The sequence below is a fragment of the Mirounga leonina genome, unplaced genomic scaffold (genome assembly GCF_011800145.1).
Source record: "Mirounga leonina isolate KUSES-001 unplaced genomic scaffold, KU_Mleo_1.0 Mir_93, whole genome shotgun sequence".
NCBI lineage: Eukaryota > Metazoa > Chordata > Mammalia > Carnivora > Phocidae > Mirounga > Mirounga leonina.
This window is the reverse complement of record NW_023270854.1, coordinates 47,393,535-47,419,209: the sequence shown is the minus strand read 5'-3', so window position 1 is coordinate 47,419,209 and position 25,675 is coordinate 47,393,535. Positions and strand designations below refer to the sequence as shown.

Here is a 25,675-nt window from a genome sequence, read left to right as displayed (position 1 = left end):
TATTCCAAAAATATTGAAACTGTGTCAGTTGGATGAGAAAAACAGGATCATTTTCTTGGTTAATAAGTAAAATTTCTCTTTTTTAATTCACTTGAAACCAAAAAGGCGAAACATCTTTGTTTTACTTAGGAATAAACACATTTCTTTTCAATGATGAAAGTATTTTGAGTCATTTGAAATTTAAAATTATGAAGTGTATTTATTCTGTTGTTTTCATCTTCATTTTTATTTATAGCCCAGCTAGTGTTGGTTGCTACAAACATTGCTAATCAGAAGATAAGTACCATACTAAACTTATTGCCTCTGGCCTTTTTTTTTTTTTTTCCTGAGAGAGAGTGAGAGCGTGCGGGTATGAGCGGGCATGAGCACACAGGCAGTGCATGAGCAGGGGGTGGGGCAGGGGGAGAGGGAGAGAGAGCATTTTAAGCAGGTTCCACCTCAGGGTGGAGCCCAACTCTGAACTTGATCTCACCACCCTGAAATCATGACCTGAGCTGAAATCGAGTGAGATGCTTAACTGACTGAGCCACCCAGGCGCCCCACCTTTGCTTTTCCAATACCAAAAGTGTAATGTTTCAGAGTCGATTAGTAGTTAGACAATGAGTTCTTTATATTGTGCCTTGGTCCCGTGTTGATTAATGATCTTGTTAATGCTGGATTAACAACCATTGATTAGAATGACATCCTTTAATCAAAATGTTGGTCACTTTTAAGAAGCAGTACTGAGGGGCGCCTGGGTGGCTCAGTCAGTTAAGCGTCTGCCTTCAGCTCAGGTCATGATCCCCGGGTCCTGGGATTGAGCCCTGAGTCAGGCTCCCTGCTCAGCGGGGAGTCTGCTTCTTCCTCTGCCTGCTGTTCCCCCTGCTTGTGCTCTCTTGCTCTGTCAAATAAATAAATAAAATCTTAAAAAAAAAAAATAAGCAGTACTGAAACCCAGAAATTACCGTATTTGCTATTTGATTGCACATTTTAAATTTCATTCACTGCGTGTTTTTAAAGGAATTTAGTTTTATTAAAATGGATTCTTCATGTAGGCCTAGGGATTCTATTTTCTAAAATAGTACTATTTTAAATGATAGATTTATAACTACAAGGTAGTATTTCCTCTTAGCTTGAATCAGATTTCCCTGCAACTGAATGATGACACATAATTAGAAGCAATCTAGATTTGCTTATCACGAATGTACTTTTTTATTACAGACTTTTAACTTTAATTTTTTTTTTTTTTAAGATTTTATTTATTTGCGAGAGAGAGAATGAGAGACAGCATGAGAGGGAGGAGGGTCAGAGGGAGAAGCAGACTCCCTGCTGAGCAGGGAGCCCGATGCGGGACTCGATCCCGGGACTCCAGGATCATGACCTGAGCCGAAGGCAGTCGCTTAACCAACTGAGCCACCCAGGCGCCCCTTATTACAGACTTTTTACACAGAATGTATTTCTCTATACCTATAACCAGCCACATGAAAAACTTCTTAAATTTGTAAATGACTGCCGAATTTTACTCTCTCAAAAATCATCTATAACACTTTTGAATTTTAAGATTTTATTTATTTATTTGAGAAAGAGAGAACGAGCAGGGGGGAGAGGGAGAGGGAAAAGCAGACTCCCTTCTGAGCAGGGAGTCTGATGCAGGACTAGGTCCCAGGATCCTGGGATCATGACCTGAGTCGGAGGCAGATGCTTATTAACTGGCTGAGCCACCCAGGCGCCCCACACTTTTGAATTTTAAAGAATGGAAACCCAGCTGGTTTTTCACTAGCTGATAATAATGCCTTACTTCACTTGTAGTTTACAGAGTCATTTGATCCTCTTAGCAACCTTATAACATATATATATATTGTGATTGCTTTGTACCTGTGTACGTCAGGTAGCTTGGGGTTGTACATTTTGGAAGCACAGGTAAGTAACTGAATTCCCTTTATTTTTACTGCCTATATTACCATAATCCCCCTATCTCAGTATATTTTACAGTATATAGTTAGAGTGTAAGAAAAGTCAAGATGTCTTGTTTCCATATTGTTAGAATAGCTGTATTTATAAGATCAGGATTCCCTATCTTTAGGGAAGAAGTAATTAGAAGAGGAGTCAATAATTATACCATATTTTGTCCATTACTTGGTTGTTTCAGGCCTGCGTTTTGATGATAGTTGTCTCTACACATGGTTAATGCTTTTCTCTTACGTAAATTCATTTATAAAATTAAACATGTAAAAACGTTGACAACTGAATATTATGAGATTGTTTTGAAAAGTTATACTTAAGCTGGGTCCACCTGATTGTTTTTACCTGCTTGTGAACATGGACTACATCTGTTTTTGCCAATGTATATCCATTACTTACCAACCGATTGACTGTCTTAATGGCCAATTAGTGAATCTGAGCATCCTATTTATTTGCCTTTCTTTAAAGAAAAATAGTAACTACTTTAATTTCCACTTAGGAAATATAAAGATAACATTTACCATATTCAGCCATCCAGCTTTATAATAATCAAGATAATTCCCTTTAAAGCTGCCAAGAAGTTTAAAAATTCTAAAGTATAAACTACCCACCTACAAATAAACCCTTCTATTTTTTTTTTTAAAAGATTTTATTTATTTGAGAGAAAGAGAGCATGAGCAGGGGAAAGGGGCAGAGGCAGAATGAGAAGCGGGCTCCCCTCTCGATCCGAGGACTCCGGGATCATGACCTGAACTGAAGATAGACACTTAACCAACTGAACCACTCATGTACCCCTTAAATTATTTTTGAAATTAAGAAATTTTAAAAACTAAAAAAAAAAATCCTGCAGTTGTGCAGGACTGTTCTCGTACTTTTAATTCCTTATAAAAAATAAAGTTTATGGAGAGTATAACTTGAACACATAATTTTCTCCATTTTCTTTATTCATAGTGGTACCTATGTCTCACACTACAGTGCTCCTCTGTCCCTCCAGTATATGACATTGATTTTAAAGTAATGAGAAGACTGGCATATATAGTATATGGGTTTGTTATCTATCATTTTACAGTTACATTTTCATATACAAAATTTACCCACTTTTACATGCCAGTTATTATTTACATGCCATTTATTTAAAATGTTCATTTACCAGGGCACCTGAGTGGTTCAGTTGGTTGGGCATCTGCCTTTGGCTCGGGTCATGATCCTGGAGTCCTGGAATTGAGCCCTGTGTCTGGCTCCCCGCTCAGTGGAGAGCCTGCTTCTCCCTCTGCCCCTCACCCCCACTCATTGCTCTCTCTCTATCTTTCTCTCTCAAATAAATAAATAAAACTTAAAAAAAAAATAAGATGTTCATTTACCTCAGAAAGACAGAAAGCTACCTACTAGGAAAATGATACGAGTCTCCAATAAAATGCTGCCTATGGGATGGATACATTGAGCTTATTTTATATAGGTGAGGTTGGTTATTTGTTTTTGTTTTGTTTAAAGATTTTATTTATTTAAGAGAGAGAGAGAATGAGCTGGGGGGTGGTTGGGGAGAGGGAGAAGCAGACTCCCCACTGAGCAAGAAGTCCACTGCGGGTCTCGGTCCCAAGACCCTGGGATCATGACCTGAGCCAAAGGCAGACTGTTAACTGACTGAACCACCCAGGTACCTGAGGTTGGTTATTTGTATAGTAGTAACTAACTTCCTTTGGATGACCAAGGTAGAGCTATCTTACAATATATTTCACTTTAATTTTTTTGAAAGTACATGACTGTTTTTTGTATCACTTAGAATTCATTATTTTGCTTTCTTAAGGAATTTGTTAAATTATTCCTGTAATTAGTAGAACCCCGTTATGTTTACCACTGAGTTGACATGAATATTTTGTTAAGTAATTAAGGTTAGTTTTAATTTGAACTTAGGCCATCAGTCTATTTGGTTTTAAAACAAATTCTATTATGTTCTGAATCATTCTAAATAGACAGGAATAGAATATGTAGATGTAGGATAATCAGACATAACATTACTATTACAAAGTTTTCTCTTTTGTTCATAATTTAAGAAAAAACATTTTGCTATGAACTTTTCATTCCTTTAGAGAGAGAGAGAGTGTGTGTGTGTGTTTGTGTGTGTGTAATTCTTCAATATATGATCTGGAATGTAATATTTGATTGTTATATTTTTATGATACAGATTAGTTAGATTAAATAATAAATTAAAATGGGTGCTGGCAGCTAACAATCTGTTAATTTAGAAAATGTGTTCAATTTTTCCCCCAAATTTAGATAAGTTCTTAATTTGGTTATATTTGTTTGCAAAGTGGGATCAATGAAAGCTTGGTACTGCCTCTGAATTAAATATATTTCTAGAAGTATTAGACAATCTTTTCTTTAATTGAGAAACAGCCAAATTAATGAGTTTCAGCTATCACTATATTATTTCCAAAATTTCAAATATCTACATACACTACAGAACTATATGCAGTAGGCTGTTACTCTTCGATGTATTGATTTTTCATTTTTCATTCAATATCAATTATTCCACCAGTATGTACAAAGTACCCTCTATTTTGGGTATCTGACATTTTTACTTAGTTGTTTAACTGTTTTGCTGCCAGTGATATTACATTCTAGCCGTTTTGACACAATCGTTTTGACATCTACTTTTTGTAGTGGACTAGTTTGCCATTTGATATCTTAGACCCTTGTGAGGGGACTGGGGAAGATGTTTCAATCACAGTATTATCTTTTTCATCTTCAAGACCATAGAGAAAATCCCAGTCAAATTTCTAATGGGTTTTCTTAGAATTAAATTATATGCATACTTTATATAATAATGTGATTTTTAAAAATATGATGGAGGGGTAGAATATGACACTACCTTGGAAAGTAATCAGGTAATCTACTAGAAGAAAATTTTAGATGTCTTTGTTTTTTCTTGACTATAAAATCACGATGATAAGCACTTAAATAGAACTTACTAAGTCCTTGTACTGTTCTGCATGCTATACATACATTAATGTTTAGTCCTTGCAAATGTCTTATTAGAAAGGTATTAATGTATCCACATTTTTTGAGGCACAAAGGATTAGGTGACTTGCACTAGGTCACACAGCTGATAACTGAGAGCTGAGATTCAAACCTAGGTGTTACGATATAGGGTTCATGTGCTTCCACTCCACTATTAGCTCTGGCTTAAAAGTCATATCAAATAAGTTTAGGCAATACAGAAATTAATAAGATAGAAAGTATAAATCTCCCATAGTTGGAATACAGATGAGTGGAGGTATCTGTTACTTACATTAACAAACGTAGACAAAATAATAAAAAACAATTTTAATAGCTTTTTTGACAACATTGAGTCAATAATGGCATCAGAATCCACTCCTTCCTCTGTGTTCCAGCATCGTATAATGAATGCCTGGTGCTTAGAACAATACCTTCATAGTACATAAAATACTACAGAACAAATTGTAGTATAATTTGAACTGTGATTGACAAGATATTTAAACTATATCTTTGAAGTTATTTATTTTAATACAAGAAATACATGTTATGGTTGAGACCATACTTTGTGGTTCTTATAGTAGAATTACCCTGTTGTGATGATTATCCTATGAAGATTTTTTAAAAAACTTATTTCTTGACTTTTAGAGACGCACAGAGACTAGAGGAATTCTTCACCAAAAATCAACAGCTGAGAGAGCAACAGAAAGTCCTCCATGAAACCATTAAAGTTTTAGAAGATCGGTGAGTCTGGTTCTTGAGTATTCTTGAGTAAGAGGTGATTTCCCCCCTTCATAGAACATTGGTTTTAGTTCATAAACAATTCTGGGACTAAAAGTGCCCCTTTCCCAACCTGATGTCAACTTTGGATAAATACTTCATGAAATTAAGGATATACACTTACAAATTTGTTTTTTATTAATTACAGCAATCTCATCAATTTACCCTTTTTTTTTTTTTAAAGATTTTATTTATTTATTTGACAGAGACACAGCGAGAGAGGGAACACAAGCAGGGGGAGTGGGAGAGGGAGAAGCAGGCTCCCCGCAGAGCAGGGAGCCCGATGCGGGACTCGATCCCAGGACCCTGGGATCATGACCTGAGCTAAAGGCAGTCGCTTAACCAACTGAGCCACCCAGGCGCCCTCAATTTACCCTTTAAATAATATTTCTTTATCTGGTGTTTGATATAGAACGAGCTTAAGAATAGCTCTAATTAATTAGAATTAAAGTTCTAATTCATTTGATGCCTGAATTCCATTTTTACATCTAAGTAGGTGGAACCTGCTTCACAATTCCCTGTCTTCATATTTCTGCCTTTTTCCCCTGCATATTTCTCTATTTGCAGGCAGTCTAGGGATTCTTCTTTATGAATATTTCTAAGATAATGCCTATCACTTACTTTACTTCCACTTACATACTTTATTTCTCACTTCTATGAGATTAACACCCTAGATTTAGAAAAGACTTACAGGATTTGCTATATACCCATCTGAACTGTAAGTGCTATTTAAGACCTTGAATTACCTATAACAAATAATGTTTCTTGCATTTACAGTTAACAATTTTCTTTTTGTTATTATTTTATATATGTTACAGAAGGGCTGGTGGTTTGAGTTTGCCACTGTACTTTAGTGGTGGAATAATCTACTCTGAACCTGTGCAAACTACAGTTGTATACCTGTCTTCCACAACTGCTGTCCCAGAGGATGCACATTTACTGGAATAGGCAGCCTATTGTGGAATAAAGCTCCATATGCCTCAGAATCATAGCTGTACCTTTGAATTTCAAGCTTATACTGTGCCCTTAATTCAGATTCATAAATATTTGCGTCCTTACTACGATCTAGGTGTTGCTGTTAGGTGCTAGGGATAATACTATCCCTAGTATGAGCTGATATTTAATTTTCAAAGATTTGGAAAAGTGAGTCATATAAATAAGATGATTTCAGATTGTAAGTGCTATGAAGAAGTACAATTGAATGATGTAGGTAAGTGACCACAGACATTGATTCGGAAGTGAAGGGATGGGTGTCAGGGATGGCCTTTCTGAGGAGGTGCCATTTGAACCAAGACCTGAATGATACAGATAAGAGCTAGTCACTTGAAGAACTGGAGATAAAAAGAGAACAGACAAATGCAAAAGTTTTAGGTAGAAATAAGTTTTGAAATATTTGAAGAATAGGAAGTCCACTGTGGTTCTAACTTAATGAATAGGAGGATGAATTATAGGAGATAAGATTGGAAAGGTGGGAGTAACTAGATTATGTAGGATCATAGGCAAAAAGTTTGGATTTTAATTGCAATGGGAAGCAATTGGAGGGTTTAAGCAGGGAAATTACAAAGGGCTATGAGCAGGTATTGACAGCATCTGTTATATCCACATGGAGATGTCAAGTAGTTGTATATGTGGGTCTAAAACGAGAGAGATTAGAGCTAGAGAAAAGAATTTGAAGGTCATCATCTGCATATGAATGGCATTTAAAACATAGGGGCACCTGAGTGGCTTAGTCATTGGGCGTCTGCCTTTGGCCTGGGTCATGATCCCTGGGCCCTGGGAAAGAGCCCGGCATCGGGCTCCCTGCTCCGCGGGAGGCCTGCTTCTCCCTCTCCCACTCTCCCTGCTTGTGTTCCCATTCTCTGTGTGTGTGTCTCTCTCTCTGTCAAATAAATAAAATCTTTAAAAAAAATAAAAAAACTAAAACCTAGAGACTGGATAAGAGATCTAAGGACATCTTAAAGGGTATTGGAAGAGGTGTTAGGGCTGAATCCTTGGATATACTAATTAAGGTTTAATGAAGAATAAGGACCCAGCCAACAAAAAATAAATTGTGAAAGAAAAATTATTACGGGGGCACCTGGGTGGCTCAGTCGTTAAGCGTCTGCCTTCAGCTCAGGTCATGATCCCAGGGTCCTGGGATTGAGCCCCGCATCGGGCTCCCCGCTCTGTGGGAAGCCTGCTTCTCCCTCTCCCACTCCCCCTGCTTGTGTTCCCTCTCTTGCTGTGTCTCTCTCTGTCAAATAAATAAATAAAATTTAAAAGAAAAAAAAATTATTACGGGTGGAAGAAAAGCCAAGAATATATGACATGACATAAGGGCTACTTTGAAGATTAAATGAGATTAATACAAGTAAAAGTACATAATAGGGATTTTTAAAAACTTACAGTATCCCTCCTAACTGGTGACTGTGATTCCAGCCACTTGCACTCCAGTCTGCACTGTGTCATAGCCAAACCCAGTCTCTCTCTAGCTGAGGTATCAGGAAGCTAGAAAGGAATTTGTCCCCCTTACTCTTCCCCAGTCCAGGATCAAAAAGGAAATCATCAGCTACTCTTCTCTTGGTACGGTGAGGCATTTCCTTGTTTTCTCTGGATATGTAGTGGAGCATTTGGGAGGAATGGTGGAGAGAGAGCACATCTTAGGCTTTAACTCTCCAGCGATTGATATGTATTGAGGGCTCCTCTGTACCCAGACATCTAACACCCAGTCTTCACACTAATGCTGTGAGGTAGATGGTAAAACTATTTTACATGTGAGGAAACTGACTGGCAAAGATTTAAAAAACCTTCCCTAGATCACAGTTAATGAATAATTAGGTTAAATTTGACCTTACAAACCCCCCAGTTTCTATTTCCCTGCAGCTTTGTCTGTATGTTGTCTTAATTTTGTAAATGTTATGTAAATGACTGATCATCTCAAAGTATTTGTACTTGACCTAAAGTTACCGAAACAGATACTCTGAAATATTAACTCCCCAGCATTGTCCATTTTCTAGTTTGGCTTTTTTGGGAAGTTTTGTTTTTTGTTATTTCTCTTTTAAATTGCTACTATGTTCTGCCTTTAAATGTGTAAGTAGATAACATTTGGTAAAGTTCTGCCTTATTTAAAATTTCATTTTAGTTTTATATTGTATGAGAATGATATCTAGAGCAAGCTTTAAAAATCTATAAAAATTAGTGTTTTGCTAAGACCCTTAAAAAGCAAAGTGTGTTTTGTTAAAATTTCTAAACAGTAATTCTGAGACTTGCTGCTTACACTTCATAGAATGAAACAATTTTTATTTTTATGCTAACGTGAAAACATCTTGAGATGTTTAGATGAGAGGAATTACTCTGTAAAGGTAAATTAGATAATAAAAAGTTATAATTTTATGTGGCTGCTTTATGTTCTACTACTGCTATTATTGTAACAGACTTTCCTTAAAGGAAACAAAGTATTTCACTAAATCTAAGAAATAGTCACTGTGTGGAGAAGTAGATAGAATGCATTAAAAAAAATCTGAACGAAGCAGTTAAACCATGATTGTCTAATAGATTTTTTTTTTTTTGTCTAATAGATTTTAATATTTTTAAAAGCATTTTTGGCAGTCATAGGAAACTCATATTTCATCTGTAACTGAAAAGGAAAATTTGTACTCATAATCAAAGGATTTATGGTTGTGCAACTATTTTCAAATACTGGACTAAATGTCTTCTTTTTGTCCTACTCATAGGTTTGAATTTAAATATATTCTTCAGGAGGCCTTCTCTGACTTTTTAGACTGGGTTTACTTTCATAGTACCCCGTATTTCCACTGTCATGTGAATCATATTTTGCCATAATTACTTTTTTATTGCCTCTCTTTTTCAAATACATTGTAAACTCTTTAAAAGAAAAGGTACTATCTTGGCCACTGTTGTGTTTCAGTACTCATTGAAGGTGTTCAGTAAACCCTTTTGAATGAAAATGAATAAATTTGAGGAAATCTTTTTGGGGTATAGCAAACAATTGAGCATACTTGTTAATCTGGTAAGTTTTCCAGTTGCAAAATGAAAGGTTTTACTTCTTCATCCCTATGAACAAACTGGAATTAACTCACAGTGTGTCTTGTTTTCTTTACTTACAACTAGAATTACTCTTCTTTCCCTGTTACCTGTATATAGCGACTGAAATTGCATTCATTCTCCTGTGAAATTGAGGCTGTTTCTTTCTCTGATCGCATCAGTGGAAAATAGGCAAGAGGAAAGCAGTGGAACCTTGCTGATGGAAATAGGAGCTAGCATTTTTTCTCACATCCATTTAAATTTAAACTAGGATCTGGAAGCAATCAAGAGTTGACTCTTTTCCACAGATATTGTTATCAAGAATGGCAGTTAACTGGAGAAAACTAGAAGTAATAAACAAGCTAGGGAATATTGTTTCACTTTATAACTGTCTATATCAGTGGCATTTTTGAACTTGGAAACTAGGGGTTCCAAGGGATTGTTTTTGATGATACGTCATGACATTTTAATGTATTACATTTGATTTCTTTTTTTTTTTTTTAAGATTTTATTTATTCATGAGAGACAGAGAGAGAGAGAGGCAGAGGGAGAAGCAGGCTCCCAAGGAGCAGAGAGCCAGATGTGGGACTCGATCCCAGGACCCTGGGATCATGACCTGAGCTGAAGGCAGACGCTTAACCATCTGAGCCACCCAGGCGCCCGGGTAGATTTGATTTCTTAGAAACAATAGTGTTGGGCACCTGGGTGGCTCAGTCGTTAAGCGTCTGCCTTCAGCTAAGGTCATGATCCCAGCGTCCTGGGATCAAGTCCCACATCGGGCTCCCTGCTCAGCGGGAAACCTGCTTCTCCCTCTCCCACTCCCCCTGCTTGTGTTCCCTCTCCCGCTGTCTCTTTGTCAAAAAATAAATAAAATCTTTAAAAAAAGAAAAAATAGTATTCAGTTTTTACTGACAAACTGACTAGTAGAATGACATTGAAATAATTCATTAGAATTGTTCGATGCCATTTACCTCCTTCAGTGTTTTTCAATGACTTTTTCTGTTTTTTTTTTAATTTTTATTTATTTTCTAAGTAACCTCTAAACCCAATGTGGGGCTTGAACTCACAACGCTGAGATCAAGAGTCACATGCTCTACTGACTGAGCCAGCCAGGCACCCCTTCAGTGACTTTTCAATGTCATGTTCTCTTCGGTCTTTATGGCTTAGTAATTCTGTGTCTAAATTATTTACCGCAGTCGGGTCAACTATTTGAATGTTTATTACATGGGTCCTAAGCTATTAATTAGAGCAAATCTTAAAAGAGGAACGTAAATACGAAATGTCAGGTACTCTTTAAGCAAATAGTTAAAATTAAGTTGCCTCTTATAACAGTTTAATAGTGTCTTGGTTTTGGAATAGTTTACAGAGGCTTATTTCCTTTGGAATTTTACTTTTTTTTTTTTAAGATTTATTTATTTATTTATTTATATGACAGAGAGACAGCAAGAGAGGGAGCACAAGCAGGGGGAGTGGGAGAGGGAGAAGCAGGCTTCCTGCTGAGCAGGGAGCCCGATGCGGGGCTCAATCCCAGGACCCTGGGATCATGACCTGAGCCGAAGGCAGATGCTTAACCGACTGAGCCACCCAGGCGCCCCTCCTTTATAATTTTAAAGGCATAAATAGACTTTACTGTTAGCTTTAGAAATGCTTGAGAATCTGAAAACATATGTATTATAGCAGAAAGACAAGAAAGTATAATCCTTTTTAGTACCTTAATTCTCAAAAAGATGTCATACAAAGTTTACTAGAATATAATACTGTTAAATTAAAATGCTGTGATAAAAGGAATATACTATCTAGCTTATTTTATGTTCCCCCTTTTTGAATTTTTATTCAAGTAATGCATGTACATTATAAGGTGGTATAGTTACTATAAAAAAGTTTTTTTGTTTCTCTTTCCCACCCCTGTCAGTCCCAGTTCTTAGTTTTCCAAAGTTCTAAATGAGGTATTTGCTTTTTTTTTTTTTTAAGATTTTATTTATTTATTTGAGAGAGAGAGCACGCATGAGCAGGGAAGGGGGGCAGAGGGAGAGGGACAAGCAGACTCCACTGAGCAGGGAACCTGATGCAGGGCTTGATCCCAGGACCCCAAGGTTATGACCTGAGTCAAATTCAGACACTTAATCAACTGAGTCACCCATGTGCCCCATCAATGATGTATTTTTACTTTAATACTTGATTTATCAATTTGAGACATTTGTTTACTTCTTACTCTGAAAATGAGGATACTATTTATCCCTTACATATTTTGAATAGTTATTATTTTAGTTCTTCTATTTTACCTTCGAACCTTAATATATACACTTATGTAAAAGTATGTCTTTATAGGAATATATTTTAGGAAAATGTCTGAACAGTCGCCCTGAACTCACCATTAAATTACAGGAGGGTATTGATACTTTAACCCTTCCCTCCATCATTCTTCCTCTCTCCTACTTCCCACTCTGTGTTCAGCTGAACCTTTACATGTAAATATTGACAAGCTTGACAGTGGTTACATTGTTTTCTGTTACCTGATCTCAGTCTTTTGTATTTGGTTTATAAGTTAATTATAGAAGCTGAAAAATGGTAAACTGTGTTTATTTATTGACTATAAATACTCTCTGCTGAGCCAGGATAACATTTCCTTCTCTACAGATCCGATGTCATGACCCCCGTGCCACTCAAGGAGACTGTTTCTAATGTCAGGGCCACATAGATTCTTTTCTACTCTGTTTCAAATCAGCTGCTCAAATTAGCCACTCAGATCAGCCCATAATTATGTTCTGATACGGACATATTTATATGAGTTTGCTGTGCTTTTCCTAGAAGTTCTAATTACTTTTTTCATATTGAGATAAGAAACATGTTTTCCTTACTATGTCATTAATATTGGGTAATGTGTTAGTTATTCTGTTTATTGCTTATAATCTTTCTTTTTCTTGAAGGCATGCTTCTTGGGCTGAGAAACTTAAACTTTCTCTACTAATTTGGACCATTTACTTTGTAGGTTATACTACAGCTGTCATTCTGGAATTTCTCTTCTCTGGATCCCTACATTAATTCCATTATTTCTTTCAACTCATGTTAGTTAGCAAATAATTATGGGGCACCTGCTTTGTGCCAGGCACTATTTTAGACCTTGAACATACACCAGTGAACATGGTTGATAAAATGTGGGCCTACTTTTCCCTTTTATTGGTTTTTCATGTTCATTTTGTTATAGCTCACCCTCAAATAACTGCTGAAAAGTACACAGGAAGTAAATTTTCAGAGTCCTTGCATGCCTAAAAATGTTATTTTACTGTTGATTTAAATGATATTTTGAATGGATATAAAATTCTAGGTTCAAAGTAGATTTCCTCCAAACTGAAGACATTTTCTCGTTATCTCTTAGCATCCAATGTTGATAAAACTGATATCATTCTAATGTTATTCCTTTATATGTAATAGGGTTTTTTTCCTTCCTAGAATTTAAGACCTTTTTATCATTCTGAAATTTTGTGAGGGAGGTGTGTGTATGTTTCCTTCAATGTGTTGGACACTCAGCCTGTTAACCTGAAAGCTGGAATCTTGTAAGGTCTGGCAATTTCTTTCTGTTATTTCCTCTCCATTTTTTTATGATCTCTCCTTCTGGAGCACTTCTCGGTCATAAACTGATTCTTTATAATCTTTTCTCTGATTTCTGTTACTTTTTTTCCCCCCATGTTCTATTTTATTTTCCAACCCTACTATTAAAGTTATTTTGATAATCACATATTTAGTATTCAAGAACTTATTGACCGTTGCTTTATATATGCATGTATGCTATGGCCTATTTTTATACTATCCCTTGTGATTCTTCTTTAACTCATTGTTTATTTAGGAGTACGTTGTTTAAGATTCACAGATTTGTGGATTTTCCAAATTTCCTTCTGTTGTTGATTTCTAATTTAATTCCATTGTGGTGGAAGAGCATGCTTTGTATGATTTCAGTGCTTTTAAACTAATCGAGACTTGTTTTGTGACCTAGGAAATGGTCCTGAATATGCATTCTGCAGTTGTTGATGGCGTGTTCTGTAGATGTCAGTTAGGTCTGGGTGGTTGTTGGTTTGTTCAGGCCTGCTATATCTATGTGGATTTCCCATCTCACTTGATCTATCCATTATTGAGAGTGGAAGTCTACAACCGTTATTTTTTAATTTGTTTTTTCCTTTAGTTCTCGGTTTTTGCTCTGTGTATATTTTGGGGCTCTAATGTTAGATGCATATGTTTATAATTGTTTTATTTTTGTAATGAATTGACCCTTTTATTATAAAATTCACTGTGCTAGTAGCACTTTCTTACAGTCTGTTTTGTCTGATATTAACATAGATGCTCCAGCTTTTTTTGGCTTTTGTTTGCATGGTATGTATTTTTTTCCATCCTTTTGTCTTAAACCTATTTGTATCTTGGAATCTGAAGTATGCCCCTCCCCAAATTTGGGCTCCTGGGGGGTTCATAGAGGACCCCTAGAGTCAGGCCACCACAAGCCCTGGGGAGAGGCAAAGACCCTAGAGGACACCCCAGCCCCCCTTACTGTGACTCCTCACACTCAGAATGACCTGTGGGGTGGGGAGCCCTGGGACGTTTTTAAACCTAAAGTTTGGAGTCTGCACTAAGTTCCATCCACATCACTCACAAGTTTCTGTTTGTATTTCTAGCTTTTTTAAATTAAAAAAAAATAATTAAAAAAAAAACCAGAAAACTGGTTTTCACAGCCCAGGGGCCTGGTATGCCGGTCTGTGCCCGCCTGCCCTGCCCTGGCCCGCTGGCCCCATTCCCTGGGCAGTCACACCCAGTAACCCCTTCACCAACAGACCAGGTCACACACACAGCAGCAGTCACTGTAACAGACTGCCACGTACACACTCGGTCTCACACTCACCTGTGAGTTTTTGGTTCCGTTCAGTTTGGATTTTTAACTTTACAGGGTCAGTTGTGCTTCACCCCTCCTTTTGTATGGAGTTGCAACCGGGGGATTTCACCTCTGCTCCAGTCCTGAGGCCTCCTAACCCTGATGTTGTGATATACCCCACAGAGATCTATGTTTCTTATATTATTATTATTGATAATAGTTATTATAATAATATTATGTAATAAATTTATAAGAAATTTTTTTTAAATTATGTCTGTTGTAGGGCGCCGGGGTGCTCAGTTGTTAGGCCTCTGACTCTTGATTTCAGCTCAGGTCATGATCTCGGTGGTGAGAACATGGGGCTCTGCCCTGAAAGGGGAGTTTGCTGGAGATTCCCTCTTTCCCTCTCCCTCTGCCGCCCCACCCCCACTCCAGTTGCTCACACCATCTTTCTCTCTCTAAAATAAATAAATCTCAAAAAAAATGTATGTCTATTGTAGACAGTATAAAGTTGAATCATAGTTTCTGCCTTTTGATTGGAGGGTTTATCAATTAATAATGTAATTAATGATATGGTTAGATTTACACCATTTTGCTTTCCATATTCATCATGTCTTTTTTGTTCCTCCTTTTCTGCCCAGCCCCGCCCCAAAACTTGCTTTTTCTACAACTCTTATTATTGATATGATAAACATTCTAGGATAATGTTCTAGTTTTCTTATCTTTTCTATTTTCTCTTTGCTTTTTTGGGGAGATTTTCTCAACTTTATTTTCTCACCTTCTGTTGAGTTTGGGTTTTTTTCCTGCGGCTATACTTTGAATTTCTAAGATTTTTTGGTGGTGTTCTCAGAATATTTTGTTTTATGGCAATCCTGTTTTCATTTCATAGTTTGGTATCTTATTTATTTCTCCTGAGAGTATTCTTTACAGTTTGATGATGGTGGTGTGGCTTTTTTTCTTCTCCCTATGTAGCTTATATTTCTTTCTTTTTTTTTTTTTTTTTTTTAAGATTTTATTTATTTATTCATGAGAGACAGAGAGAGAGGCAGAGGCAGAGAGAGAAATAGGCTCCCCACGGAGCAGGGAGCCTGATGCGGGACTTGATCCCAGGACCCTGGGATCATGACCTGAGCCGAAGGCAGATGCTTAACCGACTGAGCCACCCAGGCGTCCCTCTTTTTTTTTACTTTTAAAGATTTATTTATTTACAGAAGAGAGAGAGTGTGCGTGCACGAGTGCGAGTGGGGGGGGGGAGAGGGAGAGGGAATCTCCAGCAGACTCACTGCTGAGCTGGGAGCCCTATGCAGAGCTCAGTGCGGGGGTCAGTCTCACGACCCTGAGACCACAACCTGAACCTACATCAAGAGTCAGATGTGTAACTGACTGAGCCACCAGGTACCCCTCTTTTTTTTTTTAAGTGTCTTGTTTGCTTTAGTCTCTTTTACTTTATAAGCTTTTCTCAGCAGTCTGTTGATCTTGATTATCTCTTTATATTTAAGAGAGGTAGAAAAAAGCTCTGAGTGGAATTATGGGCTATGAGTTTCACTGCAGGGTCATCTGCCTGGTCTGTTTCACTGATAATTCTTTAATGTCAGTATCTTTAGACCTGATTTCCTAGAGGAAGCTCCTTCATTCTGCTTCCGGGAATGTGTAATAGGGTTGGCTACCAAAGTTCTGGAAGCCAAATAGATGATGAGGGCTTAGACTAAGTTCTGAGAATTTGGCATGCATAGACATTCATTTCATTATTGTACTCCTACCCTTACCTGTACCTCAGGTCTCCCAAACCAGTGTCTGGTTCTGTTTTATACCTTCTAGAGACTAAACTTCCAGTATTCTGCTGGGAATGGAAGGGGTGACCACTTGAGTGCTCAGAATATAGGAGAAAATATGTTGGTATGATGATTTCTTGAAATACTTTAAATCACCCTGAGTACCAATTTTTTAACCTTCTCGAATTCTGCAGTATATATCAGGTTGGCTCTAGGTCAGTGCTGTCTGATAGGATTTCCTGTGATAATGGAAATGTTTTATATCTGCACGGTCTAATACAGTAGCATCTAGACATGTGGCTGTTGAGTACTTAAGCATAACTGACCTCGACTTTAATTTTAATTTATTTAAATTGAAATAGCCATATGTGGCTGTGGTTACCTTATTGGACAACACAATTCTAGACCTTTCCCATCATTGGCTCAGGATTCAGCATTCTCAGGGGAGTTTCAATTTTCTCCGCCCAAACCTTGCTTTGTTTTTGTTTGTTTTCTCTCCCATCAGGCCTGTCCTGACGGGTTTGTGTTTTTAAAAATATACATACATCTTTACTATAGTTTTGTAGGATCTTGGGAAGGAGCAAAAGTTGATACAAATGTTGACTCAGTGTCATCTTTACTTAGATATTTATCATACAAAATGGTTTCAAAGATCTTGACTGTTCTAATTCCTGTGTTTGGAATATACTCTAATTAAACTGTGCTGTCCAATTCTTTATTTCTTCATTCTAGGAATTCTGATTTTATTAACGCATCCTATCTATGATCTCTAATCTTTATTTTTTACATCCATATCAACATTGTTGATATGAGTTTTACTTGCATATGAAAATCTCTAGGTTCTTTTTGTTTTAGTTGTCCAGTTTTAATTTTTTATCTCCTTAGCTTATAAAATTCATGGCTTATACTACCATGCTATGACTTCCATAGACACTTAAATACTTAGTATCTTACTGACAAGTAAAAATTATTACCTCAGATAATACATTTCCCAAATTCCTAATGTGGGGTCTATGTCTCCTTTTTAACTATATTTTTTCCTGATTAACAAATAATAAAATTAGAGAGATTTTGAAAAAGAGAAAAACACTAAGAAAAAAAATCTCCTATAATACTGGTACCTACAACATAACTATTAACATTTTAAGGTACACCTTTCTCTTTACCGCTCCCCATCCCCTGTGTGCAATCTATGTATTTCCCTCTTCCCTTCAGCACTCACAAATAGTCAGTGAAAGCTATTTTTTAAAACTTTTTTTTGCATAATAGTACATTGAATTTTTTTAACATTGGGGGTTTTTTTAATGCTGAAAAGAACAAAGTATAAAGTACGTTTTTTTTTTTACTTTGTTTCCTTTGACCTTTAGTATTCATTCAGCTAAAAAAGTTGAACACTCATTATGTGTTATATGCTATGCTGAGCAATACAGATGCAAGCTTGCTTAAGATAAAATTCATCCCCTTGGTACTGGACTGGAGTTCATATTTTGGCTATAAATTAGAACAAGGTCAGTTTCTTCAGTAAATAAATTCCCTTGGATAGAGTTTAAAATTGGCAGAATTTAGAGAATTCCACTCAGAATTGTAATCTGTTCTAGAAAGCGATGTTGTGGCATGATTTCAACCTATTCAAGAATATGTTAAAGATATAATACATCATTAAAATAGTTAATTTTCTCTATACTTGCCAAGTCAGTTCTTTAGAGCTTCATAAAGCATAAAAGTCTTGGGAGTTCAAATATAAAGAAATATTTTTTAGTAGTTAAAAAAATTGAATTTCAGCTTTATGGAGGTATAATTGACAAAATTGTAAAAGTGTACATCATGGTGATTTGGTAAACATACACACAGTGAAAGAATTTCCACTAATTAACACAGCCATGATCTCACATACTTATTTTCTGGTGAGAACATTTAAGTTCTATTCTAAAAATATTTTGTTTTTGTTTCCTAGGTTAAGAGCAGGATTATGTGATCGCTGTGCAGTAACTGAAGAGCACATGCGGAAAAAACAGCAAGAGTTTGAAAATATCCGGCAGCAGAATCTTAAACTTATCACAGAGCTTAGTGAGTTTCCTTTCTTCATTCGTTAAGTGTTTAAAGCATAATGTACTGTTGATAAAACCTATTATTAAAGTGGTTGCAATCAAATGGATTGTTTACATACATTTTTCCTCATGTAGGCAAAAGTTCAAATGTCCTTTATTCCCTTTCTATAGATTTAACTTCATACTTATTTTAGTAAGAAATAGGATACAAAAAGGTGGATGTCCACCACTGGCCCTCAAGTCCCACCAGCTGTAAAGCAAGAAGGAAATTTCCTTTGATTATGTCCATATTTGCTTCTTTCGTTTATGTAACTTCGTAATTTTTATTTCATGTAATGTAACTAGTATTTAGTAAAGTTAAATACAAAGAATACAATTTAGTGTTCTACAAAATTATATACTTTCTTTGGTTTTCATGACATACTATTACAAGTATACCATTTTCAGTTGAGTCTCCTTACACATTTAATGTTGGGTTTTCTTTCATTCTTAACCTTCTCTTAACCTTCGTTTCTTCTAATACCTCTCAACCTTATTCTCTTTTAACTCTTCATATACTCTCTTAGTGACCTTTACCTTGATTCTCTATAAACAGCTCACATCCAAGATCTAATTAATTTATCTTCTTTTCCAAACTAAGTCCATCTTCTGACTATTTTTTTTTCTGTTATATTGCTATCCTCTGGTTACTCAAGCAAGAAAAAATGAGTATATCCTCATTGTTTCAAAAAGAGAAAGAATATAGTTTTATTTTGCTCCTGGGGATAATTACTTTGGCAATCTGATAATGCATCTTTCCAGGTCCAGGCTTATCTTTCTGTCTCTTTCCTTTGTTTTATCCCTTCTCTCTCTTCTCTCTCTCTCTTTTTTTTTTTTTAAGATTTTATTTTTAAGTAATTTCTACACCCAACAGGGGACTTGAACTCACAACCCCGCGATCAAGCATCACATGCTCCACTGACTGAGCCAGCCAGGTGCCCTCTCCTCTTCTCTTCTCTTTTAAATTTAATGGGATCATACCATACTTTCTTTTTTTTTTTTTAAGATTTTATTTATTTATTTGACAGAGGAATAGAGAGCACAAGGAGGGAGAGGGAGAAGCAGGCTCTCCGCCAAGCAGGGAGCTGGACGTGGGGCTCAATCCCAGGACCCCAGGATCATGACCTGAGCCGAAGGCAGCCGCTTAATTGACTAAGCCCCCAGGCGCCCCCATACCATACTTCTTGTTCTGACATGTGTTATTTTATTTTAGGCTATGTCTTAATTAAGTCTGTAGTTTCTGTGTGTATGTGTGAATGTATGTATATGTTTATTTAGGAATATAAGAACATTATCAGTGAGTAGAAAACTATTACATCTCAGTAAACATAGTTGAGATCTACAATTATATTGTTAGTATAGAAATAATCTCCAGTATTGTCTGCATACCTAATAGTCAAATTTCCAGCAACTTTGGCTATCTAAAAAATAGCCAAAATCTTCAAAGGAATAAGACATTGTTCTTTTTCATGGCTGCATTATATTCTCTAGTGTAGATGTCATTTAGCCATTCTGCTGTTGATGGACAGCTTGATTTTTGGTGGGGGGAGGTGTTTGAGAACATGCATTCCTCTACATCTTCTTCAGCTTTGAGCAAAAATGTGTTAATAATACCCAATCTGATTGATAAAGAAGGATACCTTTTTTAAGTTAGCATTCTCTTTATAACTATTCAGGTTAAGTTATTTTTTTACATGATCTTCAGTTTGCATTTCTTCTTGGGTGAACAGCTTGAATATCCTTTGCTTAATTTTCAGATAGATAAAATACCTCATGACTTCATGTTTAAAATGCAAGTTCAAGACTATAGATCTGTTGTTAACCTTTTCTCTAATAACATTTCTATCTCCTTCCACGCTGAGAAGCCTGGTTCTCAAAGACACAGGGATGATAGAATGAAAATATCCCCTAACTACTCATTTTTTAAATCTCAAAAGCACAGTAGTCTCAGAATTGCACCATTAGTAATACTACCAAGATGATTACTGTAAAGTTTTAAGAAAAGTAATTTTACATTAAAATGAGCAAAAGAAAAATTGCCAAGGCCAAATCCCCAAGTTATCATAAGAATAAAAACACCAGGGGCTTCATATATATGATTTTTTTCATGTTTCTGTTCACTGCTATTTTTTTCTTCCTGCCTTTTCTTTCTTTTATGTTTTTACTTTCCCAGTTATTGAATTTTGAGGATGTCTGTCTTTTTATTTCATTTTTATCTGATACTTTACTATTTTTTCTAATTCTTTATCTTTTTGATCAACCCTGAAAACAAATTTTTTTTAAGTAGGCTCTATGCCAACATGGGGCTCTCAAACTCATGACCCCAAGATCAGGAGTTGCTTGCTCTTTCAACTGAGCCAGCCAGGCGCCCTACAACTGTGAAATTTTACCATGCGTTCCTAAACTATAAAGTTAATTTCTTGACCATCTTCGAATAATACACAGACCTTAAAACACCTGAACTCTGCTTACATGCTGTTTATGCCTAGCACTTCATTTCCTTTTTCTTAACCTTCTAAGTTAGAAACTTTTTAAAAACTTACTAAGACAGTTTTTTAAGACTTAACTACATGTTTTATCAGTTTCTTTGCTTTATTATTATTTTTTGCACCTCAGTTTCCTTCTGGGATTATTTTCCTTTATGAGATACATCCTTTAGAAGGTATTTGTTGTTTCTAAACTAGTTTTTATCCACAGATATTTTTATTTTACTTTTACTTTTCTAAGGCTATTTTTGCAGGGTAACAATCGTTTTTCTCTGGCTCCTACTAAGATTTTTTTCCTTTGTTTTTGTTGTTCTATAGTTTTAATGAAGTTTTTTTCCAAAAAGATTCTGTTTAGTGTATATTATAAAAATCTGTGGAACCATATCTTTAATCATATCTGGAAAACTGTCAGCTATTAGCTTTTCAAATATTGTGTCTTCTCCATTCTCTGTTTTGGGATTCTGATAAGACCTCATCATTCTGTCCTTCATATCACTTGATAATCCCTTTCCTGTTTTCATCCTCTTGTTTCTCTCTGCTGCATTCTAAGTGATTTCTTCAGCTCTCTTGTCAGTATACTAAGTACTTCAATAGTTCTCTTGTGCTGAGTTATTTTATTTCAGTAATAAATTTTTCATTCCTAAAAATTCTATTTGGTTCTTTTTCACATCTGCCTAGTCGTCTTTTTTTTTCTTCTTTTTTTTTTAAGTAAACTCTATGCCCAGCGTGGGGCTCAAACTCAAGACCCCAAGATCAAGAGTCGCATTCTCTATTGACTGAGCCAGCCAGGCACCCCTTCTTTATTTTTTTTTTAATGAAATGTTTTTAAAAATGCAGAAAGGTAGGGAGAATAGTAAAGAAACCTCATACACATTGCATTTATCTTTTTTAAATCAGGAATAGTTCCCTTTCCTATCTTTTTCTTTCATGACATTGGCTTCCTTTTTTTTTTTTTCTTAAGATTTATTTATTTGAGAGAGAGAGCACAAGTGAGAAAGAAAGCACGGGGAGGGGGGAGGGGCAGAAGAAGAGGGAGAAGCAGACAACCCACCGAGCAGGGAGCCCAATGCAGGGCTCCATCCCAGTACCCTGGGATCATTACCCAAGCCCAAGGCAGACACTTAACTGACTGAGCCACCCAGGCGCCCTCATGACATTGGCTTCTTGAAGTAGGGTCATTTTCCTAAGATTTTGCCACCTTCTGGATTTTTTTTTAACATTTTATCTTGTTCCTTTATTTCCTATAAAATAAATACTGGATCTGAAGGCTTGATTAGGTCTAGATTAAACATTTTTGACAGTAGTACTTCATAGCTAACACTGTCTACTTAATGTTGCATCGTATCAGGAGACCGATATTATCAGGTTATTCCACTTTTAAGGATTCTAAAATTGATCACTGGGTTAAGGTGGTGGCCACATTTCTTTATTAGAGAGTTATATTTTCTCCGCCAAATAATCTGAGTGAGGGAATGGATATGTGTGATACTATTAAATCTTGGAAAAATGACAATTCTCTCTCAGTCTTTCTGTAATGATTTTCACATCTATTAGTGAGCCTTGCCTGAATTAATTATTTAGAGATTATAAAATGCTAAATTTTCATTTCTGTTCTTTCTTCATTTATTAGCTGCATTCTTCTGTAAACAGGATTTTACCCTTATCAGTTGGGACTGTTGGCTGCCTTGGAATATAGTTCCTACTAGAAAGGCATGGTACATCTTAATTTTCTCCCTTTAATTGCTAGTTTTCAGAGTAAGGTCTTCTGTAATAGTTACCTGAAGTGGTGACAGATAGGTGGTGTGTGTGTGTGTGTGTGTGTGATTCATTTTGTTTTTGATGAAAGTGGGGCTTTCTTTTTTTGAGTATAATAGACCCATAAGATTTTATATATTCAAGGTGTGTTACTTAGTTATGTTCATTATTCTTATTGATGCTCAAATTATTTCAATCTTGTCTGCCTACCCATTTTTTGTAATCACTTCTAGTGTATTCATTTTGGGCATTCCATCTTTTAAATCTTTAAACATTTCATTACTGTATAAGATATTTCTGTTATCTGAAATACTTGGGAATCCATATAGGGGTAATTTTCTGCTGACTCTAGTGGTAAGGATGAGGTTTACTTTGGCTCCTTTCCAGGAGTTTGGGCTTAAACTGGAAATCTCAGATTCAGTCCCTCCACCAGGGCTATGATACCAGCATCTGCTTACCTACACTGCTCCAGTTTTAGCTCACAGTTTTATTTTGCTTTTGTTGATGATTGTGGTGGTGGTGTGGGAATCCCTTGGATTTCTCTTCCTGTGAGCTCAGCAGTTTAGTAAAAATTATGTGTTTATGCAGGTTCTAGTTGTTTTATCATAAGATTATTGTTAGGATATCTAATTCATTCATCTACCCTCAAGTGTTTACTTAGTCCAAGAAGGTTTTTTCTGTTTTGTTATTGTTGTTGTTGTTTAGTGTCCCTCTCCATTCTCTCTATTTCTTCTCTGGAACTCAGATTAACAAGATGCCAGGTCCTCCCATTCTGTCTAATTTTTCTTTATACTTTGTAACTTTATTCTTTTATGCTGAATTCTGGGAGTCACTTAAACGTATTCTGTCTCATTCACATTTAGTCTGTTTTCATCCCATTTATTATGCTTTTAATGATTATGACCTTTGTTTCTTTCATGGCCACCTGTTGCTTGTTTGTTTTGCTTTTGTTTTTTTAAGATTTTATTTATTTATTTGACAGAGAGAGACACAGCGAGAGAAGGAACACAAGCAGGGGGAGTGGGAGAGGGAGAAGCAGGCTTCCCGCTGAGCAGGGAGCCTGATGTGGGGCTCGATCCCAGGACCCTGGGATCACGACCTGAGCCAAAGGCAGACGCTTAACGACTGAGCCACCCAGGCACCCCTTCGTGTTGCTTGTTTTTAATGAACCTATCAGCCTTTGAAATCTGAAGATGTTATCAGATATCTTTTGTTTCCTGTATTAAAACTACTTAACCAGAGGTTAATTTTTTTATTACTAGTTTTTAATTTTTTCTTTTTTCTTTTTCTTTTTATTTTTTAAAGATTTTATTTATTTATTTGAGAGAGAGAAAGAGCACAAGAGGGGGGAGCGGGAGAGGGAGAAGCAGACTCCCCGCCGAGCAGGGAGCCCGATGCGGGACTCGATCCTGGGACTCCAGGATCATGACCTGAGCCGAAGGCAGTCACCCAACCAACCGAGCCACCCAGGCGCCCCTAATTTTTTCTTTTTTAAATATTTATTTATTTTACAGAGAGAGAGCGGGGTGGGGGCAGAGGAAGAGGGGAGAGAGAATCTCAAGCAGACTCTGGGCTGAGCACAGAGCCCCACACAGGGCTCGATCCCACGACCCTGAGATCATGACCTGAGCTGAAACCAAGAGTCAGATGCTCAACTGACTGAGCCACCCAAGAGCCCCAGTTTTTTTCTTTTTAAAAAATCTTGTGTTTTTTGGGCGCCTGGGTGGCTCAGTTGGTTGAGCGACTGCCTTCAGCTCAGGTCATGATCCTGGAGTCCCTGGATCGAGTCCCGCATCGGGCTCCCTGCTCAGCAGGGGGTCTGCTTCTCCCTCTGACTCTCTTCCCTCTCGTGCTCTCTGTCTCTCAAATAAATAAATAAAATCTTTAAAAAAAAAAAAAAAATCTTGTGTTTTTTAAGTCTTTTATGTGTTTGTTGACTCTTAATTATCTATAATTGTAGATGTCTCTAAATTGATACTTTTGTTAAATGCAACCTTATTTCTTTAGCTCGAGGAAGAATCCCTGCTTTGCTGATAGTGAATGCAGGTTCTGATTTACAGGAGCCCTACTTCAATGGCAGAAGGTGGGAGAGAAGGAAACTTGACCTGAGAGATTTTTTGTAAGGTGTATGGATAGTTTGTCTTCAGGCACTTCTGGGAGTGCCTTCTCTAGTGATTACTGTAAGTTAATTGAGAGCAGCACTGCCTGATCTCCTTGTCTCGGTATTTATTAATGGACTCCAGTGTTAAAACTTCTGGAAATCTATTCTCATGACTTTAGCCTAAGGGCAGCTATTAGCTTTATTTGCTCATTCAGCAACTTCTGGAATTCTGCCTGTACCGGAATTAACATGATGTTCTGCTGGAAAAGCTCACTTTTTTTTTAAGGCCCCTTCTTTGGTTAGATTTTACCATCAGTCTGAGCCTATCTATTTTTAAACCGTTTGTGAGTTTTTCATGGTTCTGATCTGCTAATGGTACCCATTCTGGCTTTGCAGTATTGCAGTTAACTTATTTTTAGAGTTGCTTTTTGTCATTTCATTGGGATTTGGAGAGGAAGAGTCAGGTGAAACCATCTTCATTAGTGATTTAAGGTCATCTTTGACTTCTTTCACCTGTACAGGGGATGAATTGCCAAATAACTGCTGATTCTGCCTCTATAACAGCTCCTCTGCCTGTCCTCACTTCCTATTTCTGTACCCTACACATTAGTCCAGGTACTCATTTCTTAATTTTAACGATCACCTGACTTGTCAGTGCTTTTTTTTCTCACTTTGGAATAGGCTTAGTTTTTCTCACTGTGGTATCAATCTTCCCATCATTCATCTATGAAAAATGACACCTGGTAATCTTTTAAAACGAAGGTCAGATTTCTTAACCTGGTTTTGAAGGCTTCCTACCTCTTATTATACCCAATCTTTCTTTCTAACTTTGTTCCATTAATTCTCTGCATAGAACTCTCCATTCAGGGGGCACCTGGGTG

General features: G+C 36.6%; 1 protein-coding gene across 3 annotated transcripts in view; it reads left to right on the top strand.

Annotated features, from left to right (window-relative positions):
- The window catches only part of RBBP8 (RB binding protein 8, endonuclease), a 90,459-nt gene that overhangs the window by 20,079 nt on the left and 44,705 nt on the right, over positions 1-25,675 (top strand). For all 3 annotated transcript variants that reach the window (XM_034996195.1, XM_034996196.1, XM_034996197.1), the window contains 2 exons: positions 5,584-5,679; positions 18,320-18,432. In XM_034996195.1, the coding sequence (XP_034852086.1) occupies positions 5,584-5,679; positions 18,320-18,432 (209 nt within the window). The remainder of the gene's footprint in view (positions 1-5,583; positions 5,680-18,319; positions 18,433-25,675) is intronic.